Genomic DNA, 13,626 nt, shown 5'->3' on the forward strand with positions numbered 1-13,626 from the left:
CAGAATAACAGAGTTCGGATGGAGTCTCAGGAAGACTTTGAGGCTTTGCTCGAAACGTTGTCAGCACTAAACTTGGATCAGGCTGCTTAGGGCTTTGTTCTGTTGGGTCTTTAAAACTGGGAAACTTAAAAATTAATTTTTTTTTTTAGCCTGTTGTAGTTGTCATGATTAAGATGGTTGAGATGTCTGTTCTTTTAAGAAATGAAAGTGAATTTACAAATGGACATGTTTTTTAGAGTGCAAACAAAATTCAGATTTTGCGTTAGTAAAGGAGTAAGTTTGGGTGTTTAAACAGTACCTTGCACAAATGCATTTTAAGGCCAGACTTGTGCAGTAGCTTCAAAGTGGCCCTTCTGTGGAGAGGGTCAGTCCCCCTTCCTCATGCCCATCTTGGCCATACGTTGCATCTTGGCAGGTTCCACGATCACCCAAGCAGTGGAGGGGCAGGTCAGAGGCTGGGTTTAACCAGAGGACTGTTTCAGAATCGCCTCACAAATGTTGGCACCGTGTCTGACTGTGGGAGAGTGGGAAGGCACCAGGGTGCAGCAGGTAGAGGGCAGGGCTGCTCCTTTGGTGTCAGGGCTTGACGTCTTGGGGAAGTGACAGATTAAATGTTTGCAGAGCAGCTGGGCTGCGATAACAGAACCACAGGAGGGTTGAGGTTGGAAGGGACCCCTAGAGATCACCCAGTCCCACCCCCTGCTCCAGCAGGGACACCCAGAGCACGGGGCACAGGGTGGCAGCCAGGCGGCTTTGGAAGATCTCCAGAGAAGGAGMCTCCACAGCCTCCCTGGGCAGCCTCTTCAGGGCTCTGKCACCCTCACAGTGAAGAAGTTCTTCCTCACCTGGAGATGGAACTGACTGGGTTTCAACTTGTACCCATTGCCAGTTGTCTTGTCACGGGCCACGGGGGTGAAGGCCCTCAGTGCCCTTCTGTTGTGGTGCCTGGCACCTTTGAAGTCTGTCAGGTGCAGCTTGTTCGGGTGGCCAATTCCCTGCCCTGGGCTAATGAGCTGTGCTGGGTCACGGGCCTGGAGCAGGGCTGCCTCCTCACAGGGCTGCGCAGGCCTCCGAGGCCTCTGAGCCGGCGCTTCCCGAGGGATCTCCAGGCCCAGCCGCCCCGCTGAGCGCGGCCAGGAGCCCCTGTGGGCTGAAGGCCTCGCTAGGTTTCCGTTGGGGCCCAACTACTGCCAACAGCTGAGTGTTGCGGCCTGTTTGGTGGAAGTAGCAGAGGGTGGGCTCAAAGGTTGGAGGGGCTGCAGCTGCTGTGAAGGGAAAGAGCCAGGTAGGTGTCACCCTTTCACCAGAAATGTCTTGAGGGATCTCTGTGGAAACACTTCAAACTCGGTCGTGCTACTAGGCCTAAAAAAAAAAAAAAAAAAAAAAACCACCAAAAATTAAAGAAAAAACACAGCCAAACTCACTCAATTTTGCCTCATTGAGGTTTGCTGGAGGTTGGCAGGTGAATAGTCTCAGGAATCCAGCTGCCCTCAGCACATCAGGTTGCTGCCTGCCCCCTCTGCTGCCCTGATGTCAGCACTGGGAGACTCCAAAGGGAGCTGGGAGAAAGGCTGACCCCAAAATCAGGTGAGGAAAGCCTTCAAATTCAGGGAAAGGAACGTCACCCCCTCTCCCCGTCCCCCCCAAACTGGAAAGCAGTTTCTGTATGAAAGTTTGCCAGAACGAAACAAGAAATGTTAATGTATTATTTAAAATATGTTTATTGCTGTATTTCTTTAACATTTATTTCAGAATTTCCTGGCTCAGAGAAGTACAATTTGTGGATGTTATTATGTTAGTATTGCAGGCCTCAATACTATGTTGTTAAACTGTTAAACTGTTATACATAATTAGCAGGTTGTTGTTAACTTCTTTCATACCCTGCACTGCCAACCAAAGTCTCTAGAAATCACAGAGTTTCAAATGAGTTTCTTTGTCTTTTAGTATGTTACAGCAACTCCTCTTTGGATCCCAAATCTTATAACCACCTTCTTTGGTGTAGAGGTCGTCCAAGCTGTTGCTTTTTATTTTCACAATGATTCTTAYAAAACTATGAACAGGCAAAATGATATATTTAAGCTATTTTGTTTATATAACAGTTCCAGTTCTCATATGCGGAATATTTACCACTACCCAGGAAGAAATAATGGGAATTTAATAAATAAATAGCTGGCGGTATGACTTTTGCTAAGGGACGCATCTTTGCGTCTTGTTCTTGAAGGAGTGAATGCAGTTTAGCATTAATAGCGGAACTGTCACTGCAGACATCTTCCTTTCTCTTATGAAATACTGCTGGTTGGAAAGGATGTGATCCTATCTGTAACCTCTTTAGAGCGTTCAGAAACAGTGCTTTAAACAGCTCATGTGCAGTCCCCATTGAGAATAAGCTTGTCTTGTCTTGGGACRGGGCTTTCCTTGCAGCAGCTTCTCCACGAAGCAGTTGATATGCTGACTTGGAACTAGGAGCCTTTTTCCAAAGTTCTGTGATTCTTGAGTTGGTTATAGGGTCTGCAGGGGAAGAAGAGCTGATTTTTAACCTGAGGGGTGAGAAGGGAACAGCAGTGATTACAAAATCARGGATCTAGAGGAGGGGAAACAAGCTGTAATGGGGAAGAAATAAAGTCCTAAAGGGATATGCACAAGTAAGGAGGTGTAAGAACCAGAGAGAGGACTAGAAAAGACTGGTTGGCCCAAACGAGAAAATYGGAGATGTGTCCAAAGTAGGAAATGCCAGAGTTAAGATTCCCACAAAGGAATAATTTGACTCATTTTTAGGTGTATGTTAAACTTGGACATTAGTTTTTAATTTAGTGAGATGCTATCTGCAATTTTTAAGTTAAAATTTTTTAAAAAATGCAGTAGGTCAAGAAACGCATCCTACCATTCTTAGTCTTGATATTTGGTTCAGTCTCTGTGTGCAGCCAATTTTTCTTCACCAGAATCTCTAACCCAACTGAAGTTATATTGGACAATTTGATAATTGGGTTATTGATTGACTTTCACCCCTATGAAATGTAAATTCTTTGTTTTCGTGGTAACATAATAATCTTGAAAATTCCAGTATTTTTTTTTTCTTAGAGAAATTCCAGTATATTTTTTTTCTTGGAGATACCTACAAGTTAAATATATGTGTGTCTTCTGATACTCTCATTGCCTTTATTTTTCCCACAGAAACTAGTAAAGTGGACTATGTCCTTTTCCAAGCTGCTACAGCGATAATGGAAGCAGTTGTACGAGAATGGATTCTGTTGGAGAAAACAAGCATTGAGTCACTGCGAACATTCCTTCTAACCTATGTCTTACAGAGGCCTAAGTAAGTATGGAAAAAATAACTCCTTAACACATAAGATTGGGCATAGGATCTTGTTATGCCTTATGTTTCCAAATATTGTGGTGAAAGACTGCTGCAACACTTGTGTGTCTTCCTTTTTTTGAGGCTTGGTTGAGTTCTGAGAAGTTGTCAGCTTTCCATTAAGCTTTCACACAGAGTGTTGGGGGGRAAAAAATGGCATTTCAAATTTTAGTGGCTATGGATGTTCAAAATCACTTGCAAACGTGTCTTTGCAATGTTGTTTACAGCCTTCAAAAGTATGTTCGGGAGCAGATTTTGTTAGCAGTAGCAGTAATAGTGAAACGGGGATCATTAGACAAATCAATCGACTGCAAAAGCATTTTCCATGAAGTCAGCCAGCTGATCAGCAGCGGTAACCCCACTGTGGTAAGTAGGCTTTTTTTTCAACATTTAAGCAGTCTATATCAATAAAATCAATTATTCACTCAGTAAGCATAAGATCTTGTATACTTTCCTTATCCAGAAATTAAAATTAGTAATCAAAATGGTAGCTTTATTCAACCAATCATCTGCTAAGTCTGTTTAGATTTTGGAAGGAGGATCTCTTGAGATTAGCGCTAGTCCTTGCTGCATTTCTTAGGTAGTAGGTCTGTCTGAGTTGTCCCCCAGTTGTCACACTAACGTGCGAGTTTCCCTGGGTTTCTTTAACAAACCAGCGTGGTCTAAAACGGGCTCCCCCGGCCGGYGGTGGCTCCCGCACCGTCGCTTGCCCTCCCATCTGTCCGCGTGGCAGCCTCGGGCTCAGCTGTCGGAATCGGCCGCGCAACAAGCGGCAGCGACCTCGGCCCTTCCCCGCCGCGCGGGAGGCCGCGGAGGAAGGGCTGCGAGGAAGTAAAAAGGGGAATGGAAATACAAAACTTACTCTAGGTTTTATGTCGCTCGCGGGGGGAGTGTTACCTTCCCTGTTGAGCTCAAAGTGGAAACAAGGTGTCCAATATCTATCTGCGCGTTTAATGGAATCCCGCCTGCTATGCCAGGAGATAAGTTTAGAASAGGTCATAATAGAGGCATGTAACTAGAGATGAAAGAGAGGTGATTTTTCTCCTACCAAATGCAAATCTAAGATTATGGAGATTCCATACCGAAAATTTTAACTGAAGCTTTATTCAGACAAAGCCTCTGTGGCCATTAACATCGCTGAGCATTTAGGGATGACGTTTGTACTCCATGCAAGCTGCAAATGTCTAACTCTGAAAATTCAATCAAAGAAGAGCGCTAGGAGTAATGCAGCTCATGTCAGGGTCCTAAAAATAGCACGTCACCTCCGAGTGCAAGCGGTATCTCTGCAGGGTGTGGAAGTTTCAGTTATATTTCAAAAATGCAAATWTGCTGTTATTTAGCTTGATGAAAAAGCTGCGTTCTGGGCTTGTGCATGATTTGGATAGGAAGATGTGTTTGTTTGACAAAGCTGTTTCCCCCGCACTGCAGGGACTGTAGCTGCATGGTTTAAAAATGGAATCCCGACCAAGGTTTTCAGGTTGCGTGCACCAGCCTGTGCCCATGCAATTTGTACAACCTTTCAGCAGAGGTGTGAAAGCAGAGTAACAAATASCCATGCTGACGGAGGAGGTGTCACTGTGTTAGCTCCTGCACAGTCCTGCGCTGCCCGCAGCCGGGACTGGCACTGGGCAGAGCCACCAGCTGTGGATGCCACCACCGGGAGAGCGGCTCTGCTCGTGGCCGTTTGGCTCCCCAGCCCCTCTCCTTTCATCCACATCTCCCCCTTGCACCACAGGTTGCCAAAGTGGTTGTGCTCAAGTTTTAGGGAGGGTATGAAATGTGTCTTGAGCAGGTAATGGTGTTTTTGGTTCCAGCATGCTAATCCTGCTCGCTATCRTAGGAATACACGAGATGCTGTTTGGACTTCTGTGCTGTGTGGTACAGGGTGTGCTTAAGCCTTAAGTAGGCTGCTGTCAACACRTGTGCCCAGCCATGAGGCTTCATGTTCTAAAAGAGTCCTTGTTCATGAAAATGTGTTTGTAATTTTCTGAGACTTTCTTATCAGAACAGTTCTTGTACTGGCTCTTCTTCCTGTGACCTGGCTCCTGGCATTTCAATAGGGAATAATAAGTAACACCAAAACCCTACAGGTGTGTGGGTTTTTTTCCTGCTGCATGTGTGGGTGTGTGTGGGTAAGCCATCACCACAGCCAAGCCYGTGGAGGGCTGAGGAAATTGTGCTGCTTTCCGCACCGTGATGATCCGAGGGGACAGTGCTGAGGGAGGCACCACCCAGGCTGCCTTCCATGGCAATGTGCTTAACTCAGTCGTGTAGGGAAACAGGTTGCCACCCAAGCCAGGAAGAGTGGATATGCTGGGATTGATCAGCAGGTGTTTCTCAGCCTTTTATGAGTGCCTCCCTGGCTCTTCTTCCCTTTCTTTATCCCATCTTTTCAGTGATGCACCATGCACGTTGCCTCCAGCCTCATACCCTGCGACTTCTGCCTCACCTTCCTGACTCGCAGTTCTCTCTAGTCTCTCTGTGTCCTACACAGGCTGCTGCTCCATAACTTTTCCCCTCTCATGTGCTGCCTGACAACTGTGCCCTCCTGCCCTTAGTTTGTTCCAGCAGCTTTAGAAGTACCACGTGGAGTCAGCAGCAAATCCCTTTGTGTTTAAAAGCATTTAAAGTGGCCAAGAAGGCATGTGGGATCCTGGCTGCATCAGGAGGATGTTGCCAGCAGGCCAAGCAATCCTGCCCCTCTCCTCAGCTCTAGCGAGGCCGCACCTGGAGTATTGGGGGCAGTTCTGGGCTCCCCAGGACAAGAGGGATGTGGAGCTTCTAGAGAGGGTCCCGCAGAGAGCTACAAAGATGATTAAGGGACTGGAACATCTCTCATGTGAGGAGAGACTAAGTGAGTTGGGCCTGTTTTCTCTGGAGAAGAGAAGGCTGAGAGGGGATCTGATTAACATGTATAAGTACCTGAAGGGGGAATGTAGCGAGGAAGGGGCCAAGCTCTTCTCAGTGGTGGCCAGTGACAGGACAAGGGGCAGTGGGTGTAAGCTGCAACACAGGCAGTTCCATCTGCATGTGAGGAGGAACTTCTTTCYTGTGAGGGTGMCAGAGCCCTGGCACAGGCTGCCCAGGGAGGTTGTGGAATCTTCTTCTCTGGAGATCTTCCAAASCCRCCTGGCTGCCACCCTGTGCCCCGTGCTCTGGGTGTCCCTGCTGGAGCAGGGGGCTGCACTGGGTGATCTCTAGAGGTCCCTTCCAACCTCAACCAGCCTGTGATTCAGACATGACTTGAGCTGTTGATAATGGCTTCGTACAAGTGTTAGGCTGAGTCAGGCTAATGGGCTAACAAAAAGTGTACATTTTTTGCYTCCACAGCAGGGAAAAGATGACAATTTTTGGTTTGTTTGGAAAAAGAACCAGAGAATCCTGTGTGAAGAAAAGAGCCAGCTTAAGTTGAAGGTGTAGTTATTTAATTTACATAACAGTTTGCGATTGAGATTGTCTTTCTGAAAAATAAGCCTGTCTCTTGCCTACTTCTCACTTGCTTTCCCATCTGTGTTGGCCCTGAAGTGACCTGGCCCTTCTTTATCTTGCAGGAATGAAGTAAGTGCTTCATCTTTTCCATTCCCTGCAGCCCCCTCCTAATTCCTGTCAGACATCTGCACTAGGATTTTGTTTGCTAGATATTTGTGCTTCATAAAATCTGTGGGTTTTGGATAACGTGCTGTCAGGGTCAAGCTCTGAATGTGATCAGGAGCACAGCAAGTGTAGGTAGTGCTCTGTATTTTGGATCTACTTCCTTCTGTATATTGCCATATGCTTAATATCTTAATTTCTGGTGTGTAAGTTCTAAATTTCTTTAGAAATGGGTTTGAGGGTGGATGTGGAAGGTCTGTTGAATAATGTTGTGACAAACATGACCTGAGGGCAAGACTGAAGGATTAACTGTTGAGAACGAAAATTACTTAGGGGAATAGGAGTTGGATAGAAGAGGAGAGGGAYATAGATGAAAGGAACAGAGTGGGGCAGGAGATGTAAAATTTGGCTCTATCACTGAGTAATCTCTTAACAGTGGAAAATGGAGCAGATGTTCAGGAAGTAGCAGGGCGCTGAAGAGGAGGAACACAAATTGTTGTGGAAAGGGGRTGGGAAGGTTACAGATTGTGTATATGTATACATGAGTATATATAGGGTATGGATACCTGCTAATTTCTAAACACGTGTAGGTAGCAGCCCTCTGGGAGGCTGTGAGTGTCAGCTTTGGAGCTCCTGTTTTTGTCCTTRCTGGCTCCTAACGCCCCTGCAGACCGTCCTTGTGCTCACGCAGCAGAGGCTCTAGCTCCACGAGAGCAAAGGCTGCRTCTTTATCCCAAGTCTGTGTCCGTGGGGACAGAGCTCCTGGCAATAGGCACAGTGCAGTGGGCCAACCGTACAACAGTCAGTATGTTTTCCACCACTGATTTCAAGATTTTGGAGAATTGTGTGGGCCAAGGTATTCTCAACTATAAATACTTTACATTTCTTGGCCTTTCTTYGGCGTTGGAATTCTCTGCTTTTGTCCAACGGAAGGATTGCTGTATTTCTTCATTCCTGATGGGAGGACAGGAATCCTGGCAATCAAAGTAACTAGTTCCTAGGAGGAGGAACTTGCCTGCCACATGAGCAGCATCAGGTGGAACTGCTGGTTAGAACCGCTCTGGAGCGTGGATTGTGTCAGGATTTCCTCCAGGGTGGAGGTGGTCGGCAGCAGAGGGGTACAACTGCTGTAGACCTGACACAAGATGATGGGGCAATGGAAGCCGTGTTTTCAAGGTCYAGTGTATTGTAGCATGAGGCTCTGATACCTGATTATTCTGTACCTGCCAAAAGACCTGTCGAGACCTGGAGAAATCACAGAACCACAGGAGGGTTGAGGTTGGAAGGGACCCCTAGAGATCACCCAGTGCAACCCCCTGCTGCAGCAGGGACACCCAGAGCACGGGGCACAGGGTGGCAGCCAGGCRGGTTGGGAAGATCTCCAGAGAAGGAGACTCCACAGCCTCCCTGAGCCTGCCTGAGCCTCTTCCAGGGCTCTGGCACCCTCACAGGCAAGAAGTTCTTCCTCACTGTGCAGATGGAACTGCCAGTGTTTCAACTTGTAYCCATTGCCCCTTGTCCACCACTGAGAAGAGCTTGGCTCCTTCCTCCCTACATTCACCATTCAGATATTTGAAATGCTGGGATCCTAACAATTCTTTCTGTTGTAAAGCCTGCAGATCTCTAGTTTGTTTCCCTTTGCTCCCAGCTAGGCTGGAGAGGAGATTCAGATGTTTCAGGCCACCTGAAAGTGCTTGGGAATGCGATGTGGGTCCCATGAGAACAGTGGGAATTTATTATTATTGTTAGTAGTAGTAGCAGGTCTCACAGAAGCACAGAATAGTTGAATTTGAAAAGGACCCCCTGGAGATAATCCAGTCCTACCCTCCAAACTGGGCATTCCTCTTCACTGAAATTAGCCTCTTATTAATAATAACTAGATTACATACATAGTTTTTACATACATGTATGCATGTATATGTAAGGTATATATAATATGTATATATACATACATATATACGACTCATACATACATACTTGTATAAGTTGCATAGTTTTTATCGTCCTTAYTTCTGTTCTTTGAGAGTAATTTTATTCCTGGATATCTGTCTAGCTGCCCCCATCTCCTGCATCAGGTGGGTGATGTGGAGTCTCTCTTGGCTTGTAACTTTTAACAGATTTTCCAAACCATTATCCTCCCTGCTCCACCTTCAGCTGTGTCTCCTGGTCTGATGAAATTATTACCTTTCTGGATGAACTTTGAGATATATTGATTATAAAAGCCACCCGGCAAACCAGATACTTAAGCTCTATTTTCTTCGTGCTGATCAGTCTATAAAGATCTGTGCTAATGTGTTTAAACAAAAATGTTTTGGGAATTATAGGGATSCAAAAACTGTTCCAAATATGAAGCAAAAATTTGGTAATAGAAATAGAAAATAACCTGACTATCTTTTCAATACTTGTATCAAACCCCTGCTTTAATACTTTCTATTTTCTCTTTGGAGAAAGCCTCTTGACCAGGTTCATGTAACAGGGAGGTAGCAGMGTGTGGTTCCAGCTTAGCTACTTAGTAATGTCGAGACCAGCAGTTAATGGCTCCTGCAATTATCATGTACAGTTTGAGCTACAGTTTCCAAGAAGGAGTTGGGAAGTGAAGTGACATTCAGAGATAAGGTACGTGCTGCTCTCTATGCATAGGGCAGAAGCCCCTTAGCTTCCCCATTCTGCTGCCTCACGAGATGTGCAGAGATGGAGCTCCTCACCTGCAGGCCTCACAGGCCCACTGAGAAGGAGGAGRTGATGCCTCTTCATGTGTTTCATGGGAATCTCTCTTATTTCTGGCCTCAGGGGGCAGAAATTCTTTCAGAAAAGTATTAAGTCTGGCTGTTCCTGCTTTCTGCTCCTCAGTGGTACTGCCCTTTCAGCTGTACAAGTTCGTTAACAAGCTGGATCTGTGCAGGAGTGAAGAACGAGCAGCCTTCTCCCTCCTAAGCCCCTGTCTACTTGTTTTCAGGCAGGTCTGCTCTGGAGCACAGCCATGTAACGCAGCTCATTTGGCATATCTGACATTCTGGCAMGCACAGGGGAGTAAAAAGGACCGGGAATGAATATTTGAGGGGAAAAAAGAAGGGGAAAGAGGACACCTGTCCACCATAGAGCACTTGCCAACAGCATGACCTGCCAAAACTAAAAGTAGTGCACGGTGTGTATTTGGAGCCTGGATGGTGTAGATATCAAGCAGCGTGGCTAGGCCTTAATGTTTGTTGTTTTGAAATTATTTTTGAAATTATTTGAAGATCTTGGATTTGTTTCTGCTAGTGTAGTAGTGGGAGAACCAACCGGAGACTTCAGGAAAGAGCTGTGAGGAGGGATGATGAATGGCTTTCCAATGTTCACACGTTACGAATTGTTTACTCCCTGGCCTCCTGCATCCTGATTTCAGCTTTGCAACTTTGCCTGTCTACAGACTGAAAAAGAAGGTGAAAAAATGAGTTTTGCACCCTAAGCTCCTAGAAATTCARCCTGGACCTACTCAATCTCAGTAGAGGCTGTAGAGACTTCTCAGCTGTTGAAACTTCTGCTCCCTTTGGGAAAGACTCCCTGCTTCAGATGCCATGTGGCCACCTTCCTGTTGCTCCCAGTGGCTCTCCCAGCCATCAGTTTTCTCCTTTTTCCGCCCGGTTTCTGTGCTTGGCAAGTCTGCTTTTCCCCAAGGACGKTGGTCACCGCATGACCGCAGCGCAGGAGCAGGCATGGGGCCATGAGCTCGCTCCGCTCCGCCACTCTTGTGTGGTGCTGGAGAAGGGAGAAAGAGGAGGGAATGGGCTGTCCTGGCTGCCCACGGGCAGGTTGGGACCTGATACCCTCCCCTGAGCTTTGCCTGTTACAGTCCCAGCCAGATGCAGAAGAAACAGAGCTGCCCCAGTTCATGTCTGCACGTCTGCGTGCCRTGCAAGTCGCTTTGGGTGCTGTGACCACCTCTTTATAGAATCCTTAAGGTTGGAGGGGACCTCTAGAGATCACCCAGTSCMACCCCCTGCTCCAGCAGGGACACCCAGAGCACGGGGCACAGGGTGGCAGCCAGGCGGSTTKGGAAGATCTCCAGAGAAGGAGACTCCACAGCCTCCCTGGGCAGCCTGTGCCAGGGCTCTTGACTGCCACCTTTCCATGCAGAGCTGCAGCTCACATCTGGGGGATTTAGATACTCTGAAAATATTAAGACTTTTAGCTGTGCTTATGCAGGAAAGTCAGGGAACGAGAAGTCTGATTATCTCCTTTACAAAGGAAGCCCTGCCTTTAAGTTACCTGTWCGGTAAAATTGCTTTTGGCATGTTGTCATTGCAGATTTTTATCACCTAGGAACAGCTCAGCCTTTTCTTGCACCTGGTTGTACCTGCAGGCTGGTTTTGCACAAGTGAAAAGGAGCTGCTTTTAGGAACGTTATTAAACGCTTTTCATGGCTTTCCTGTGGCTGAAGTATCAGGATTTATAAGAATGCAGACAAAAAAAGTATTAAACCCATGAATTCCAACTAGAAGTGATTTAATGTAATGGAGTAGCTTTATGATTTGCTCTGTGGAGGTGAAACCTTTAAATATTATTATATTAATAAATATTCTCTTAAATATTCTCTTGCTCATTTTTCTGTAGATATAAATGTTCCTTACAGAACRTACATGTGGAGATTTAACCGGTTATTTTTTTGCAGACGGATGGATGCTTGAGGCTGTAGGAAGCCCCTGAGAACCGCTCAGGTTCTCCAGGGTCTGCTCCGACCCGCAGAAGGGAGCAGCAGGTTTTGGGGCTGCGGCTCCTCCCGCTGCCCCGGGGCTGACAACCACATGTCCATTTTTTCCTAAGCCTCCCTTGAGCTCTGCTTCCTTGCAGGGGCTTTTGTAACCTAACTACCCTCCAGGGAAGCCCTTCCCTTGCTCCACAAGTGTGAAATCCCTTCCAACCTTACGGCTGCAACCCTTGTTATAAGGCACGTTCCATGTGGAGGAAGAAGTTGTATTTACTAAATGTGGTTTTTTTTTGGTGTATGTGAATTGTGTACAAATGTTRTTTGTTATTAAAATGGTGCTTGTTCTTTCTGCAGGGTCCGTGTTTTATTAGTGCAATTTAAAAAGAAGCCCACAGAGCCTGTGCTGCTCTTGGGTGTCTGATTGCCAAGTTAATCTCTTATCACAAGTCTCATTGATCTTCTGTTTGAGCAGCTGAGGGGCTATTTTGTGTGGAGCGATCTCTCAGAAAGCTTATTCCTGGTAATAAAGCGACCTGGGGTGAGTGCCAAGCTATTCTCAGAGGCAGCCCGCCCGCCACGAGACAGGCATTTGATTTTGTTAGCTGGGGTTATTGTTTGGGCATGTGCTTGGGGCAGAGCTGGGGGGACTGCCAGCGAGYGGAGCTCCGCTCAGAGAGGTGCTTGTTCTGGTGTGAAGTTAGTGACGTTACTGGGCAAGACACGTTCAGATTTGACTTTTAATACGATGCCCAGAATCACTTGCATTTTCTACCTCTTACTCTCTGGTAATCTTAAACCGGATTGTTCCTCTCTTGTGGCGTGGCAGGAAGCCTGAATAAACCCAGAGCTTCAGATGCATTAAGCGGGTTCAGTTTTATTACATGTACGAGGAAACAGTTTTGTTCCACAAAGCACAACTGTGTTGGTTTATCATAAATTACTTTTCAGATTTTTGAAATCTTACAGTTCTTTAGCTTGCATTTGTGTTGAGCTACTTGGAAAATGTCTTCATAGCAAACACATGTAAGATCAGAAAATATATTTGAAGCTTTTAATTGTTAAGAGGGAAGAAGTAAAAAATGTGTTTTACCAGGTTGCCTGGAATGTGTTTGTGTATGTTCCTGTATGTTCAGGAGAGCTTGATAGAGGGTTGGGTGTATATTTTTCTGCTACTTAGTTGATTTTTCAATGTTCATGTGATGATGGTAATGCACTATGTTGTGGCAGTCGGGGGCTGCAGCAGTGTCCTGCCTAGAGCTTTGTGTCCAGCGCTTGGAGATGCTGCAGGCAGGTGAGGATGGGTTACAGCTGCTGCCTTGTTCTTCTCTCCTGGCTGCACCCAGAGGTGCTCGACAGCAGCCTGCAGCAGCAGCAGCCTCCCCTGGGCTGCTCCCGGCCCGCACGTCTCCAGCTCCTGCTCCTTGCAGGAGGCTGTGCCCAGGCCTTCGCCAGCGGCAGGAGCGGGTGCAGGGGCTGGGAAGCAGAGAGGTGCGGGGGGTGCRGGGGCTCTGGGGGTGCGGGGGCTCCTGCAGCAGGGGCAGTTCCCCAGCACCGTGTCACTTCTGCCCTTCCTGCCCCGCGCAGCTGCTGGTGCTCCTGCCACCCCACACGGGCCAGTCACTGCTCAGCTTTTCTATGGGGCTCTTGGATTCATGAGGCCTGGCTGCCTCCTTCACGTTCACGGCTTTTAAGGGCTAAAAGAAGGGCTTTTGCACTTCTCTTGAAATCATGAGAAAAACACAAAGTGTCACCAATGTGTGACACTTGTTTTCATGCAGTAGCACATGGATATGCACACAGAAGGGAGAGATGGTCAGATGCCACACAAACAAATTGCAGAAAAACAGAAGGAGAAAATGTCTATCCCTTCAGCTAATATTTACTCTTTAATCATAATGGGAACAAACTTGTTTCCTCCCAGCCATTTCTTCCTTTCTGGTCATTCTAACTCACTTTTTTTTGCCATAATTGGCAGCCAGCTGTAAGTGGGAGCCAG

The 13,626-nt window shown here is 46.8% G+C and overlaps 1 protein-coding gene across 1 annotated transcript in view; it reads left to right on the forward strand.

Moving 5' to 3' along the window:
- XPO4 (exportin 4) overlaps nt 1–13,626 on the forward strand; it is a 69,717-nt gene that overhangs the window by 18,848 nt on the left and 37,243 nt on the right. Inside the window, exons 3-4 of the mRNA XM_026035017.1 lie at nt 3,172–3,313; nt 3,580–3,718. Of these exons, the coding sequence (XP_025890802.1) occupies nt 3,172–3,313; nt 3,580–3,718 (281 nt within the window). The remainder of the gene's footprint in view (nt 1–3,171; nt 3,314–3,579; nt 3,719–13,626) is intronic.

The sequence above is a fragment of the Nothoprocta perdicaria genome, unplaced genomic scaffold, assembly GCF_003342845.1.
Source record: "Nothoprocta perdicaria isolate Ctin4 unplaced genomic scaffold, notPer1 scaffold_155, whole genome shotgun sequence".
NCBI lineage: Eukaryota > Metazoa > Chordata > Aves > Tinamiformes > Tinamidae > Nothoprocta > Nothoprocta perdicaria.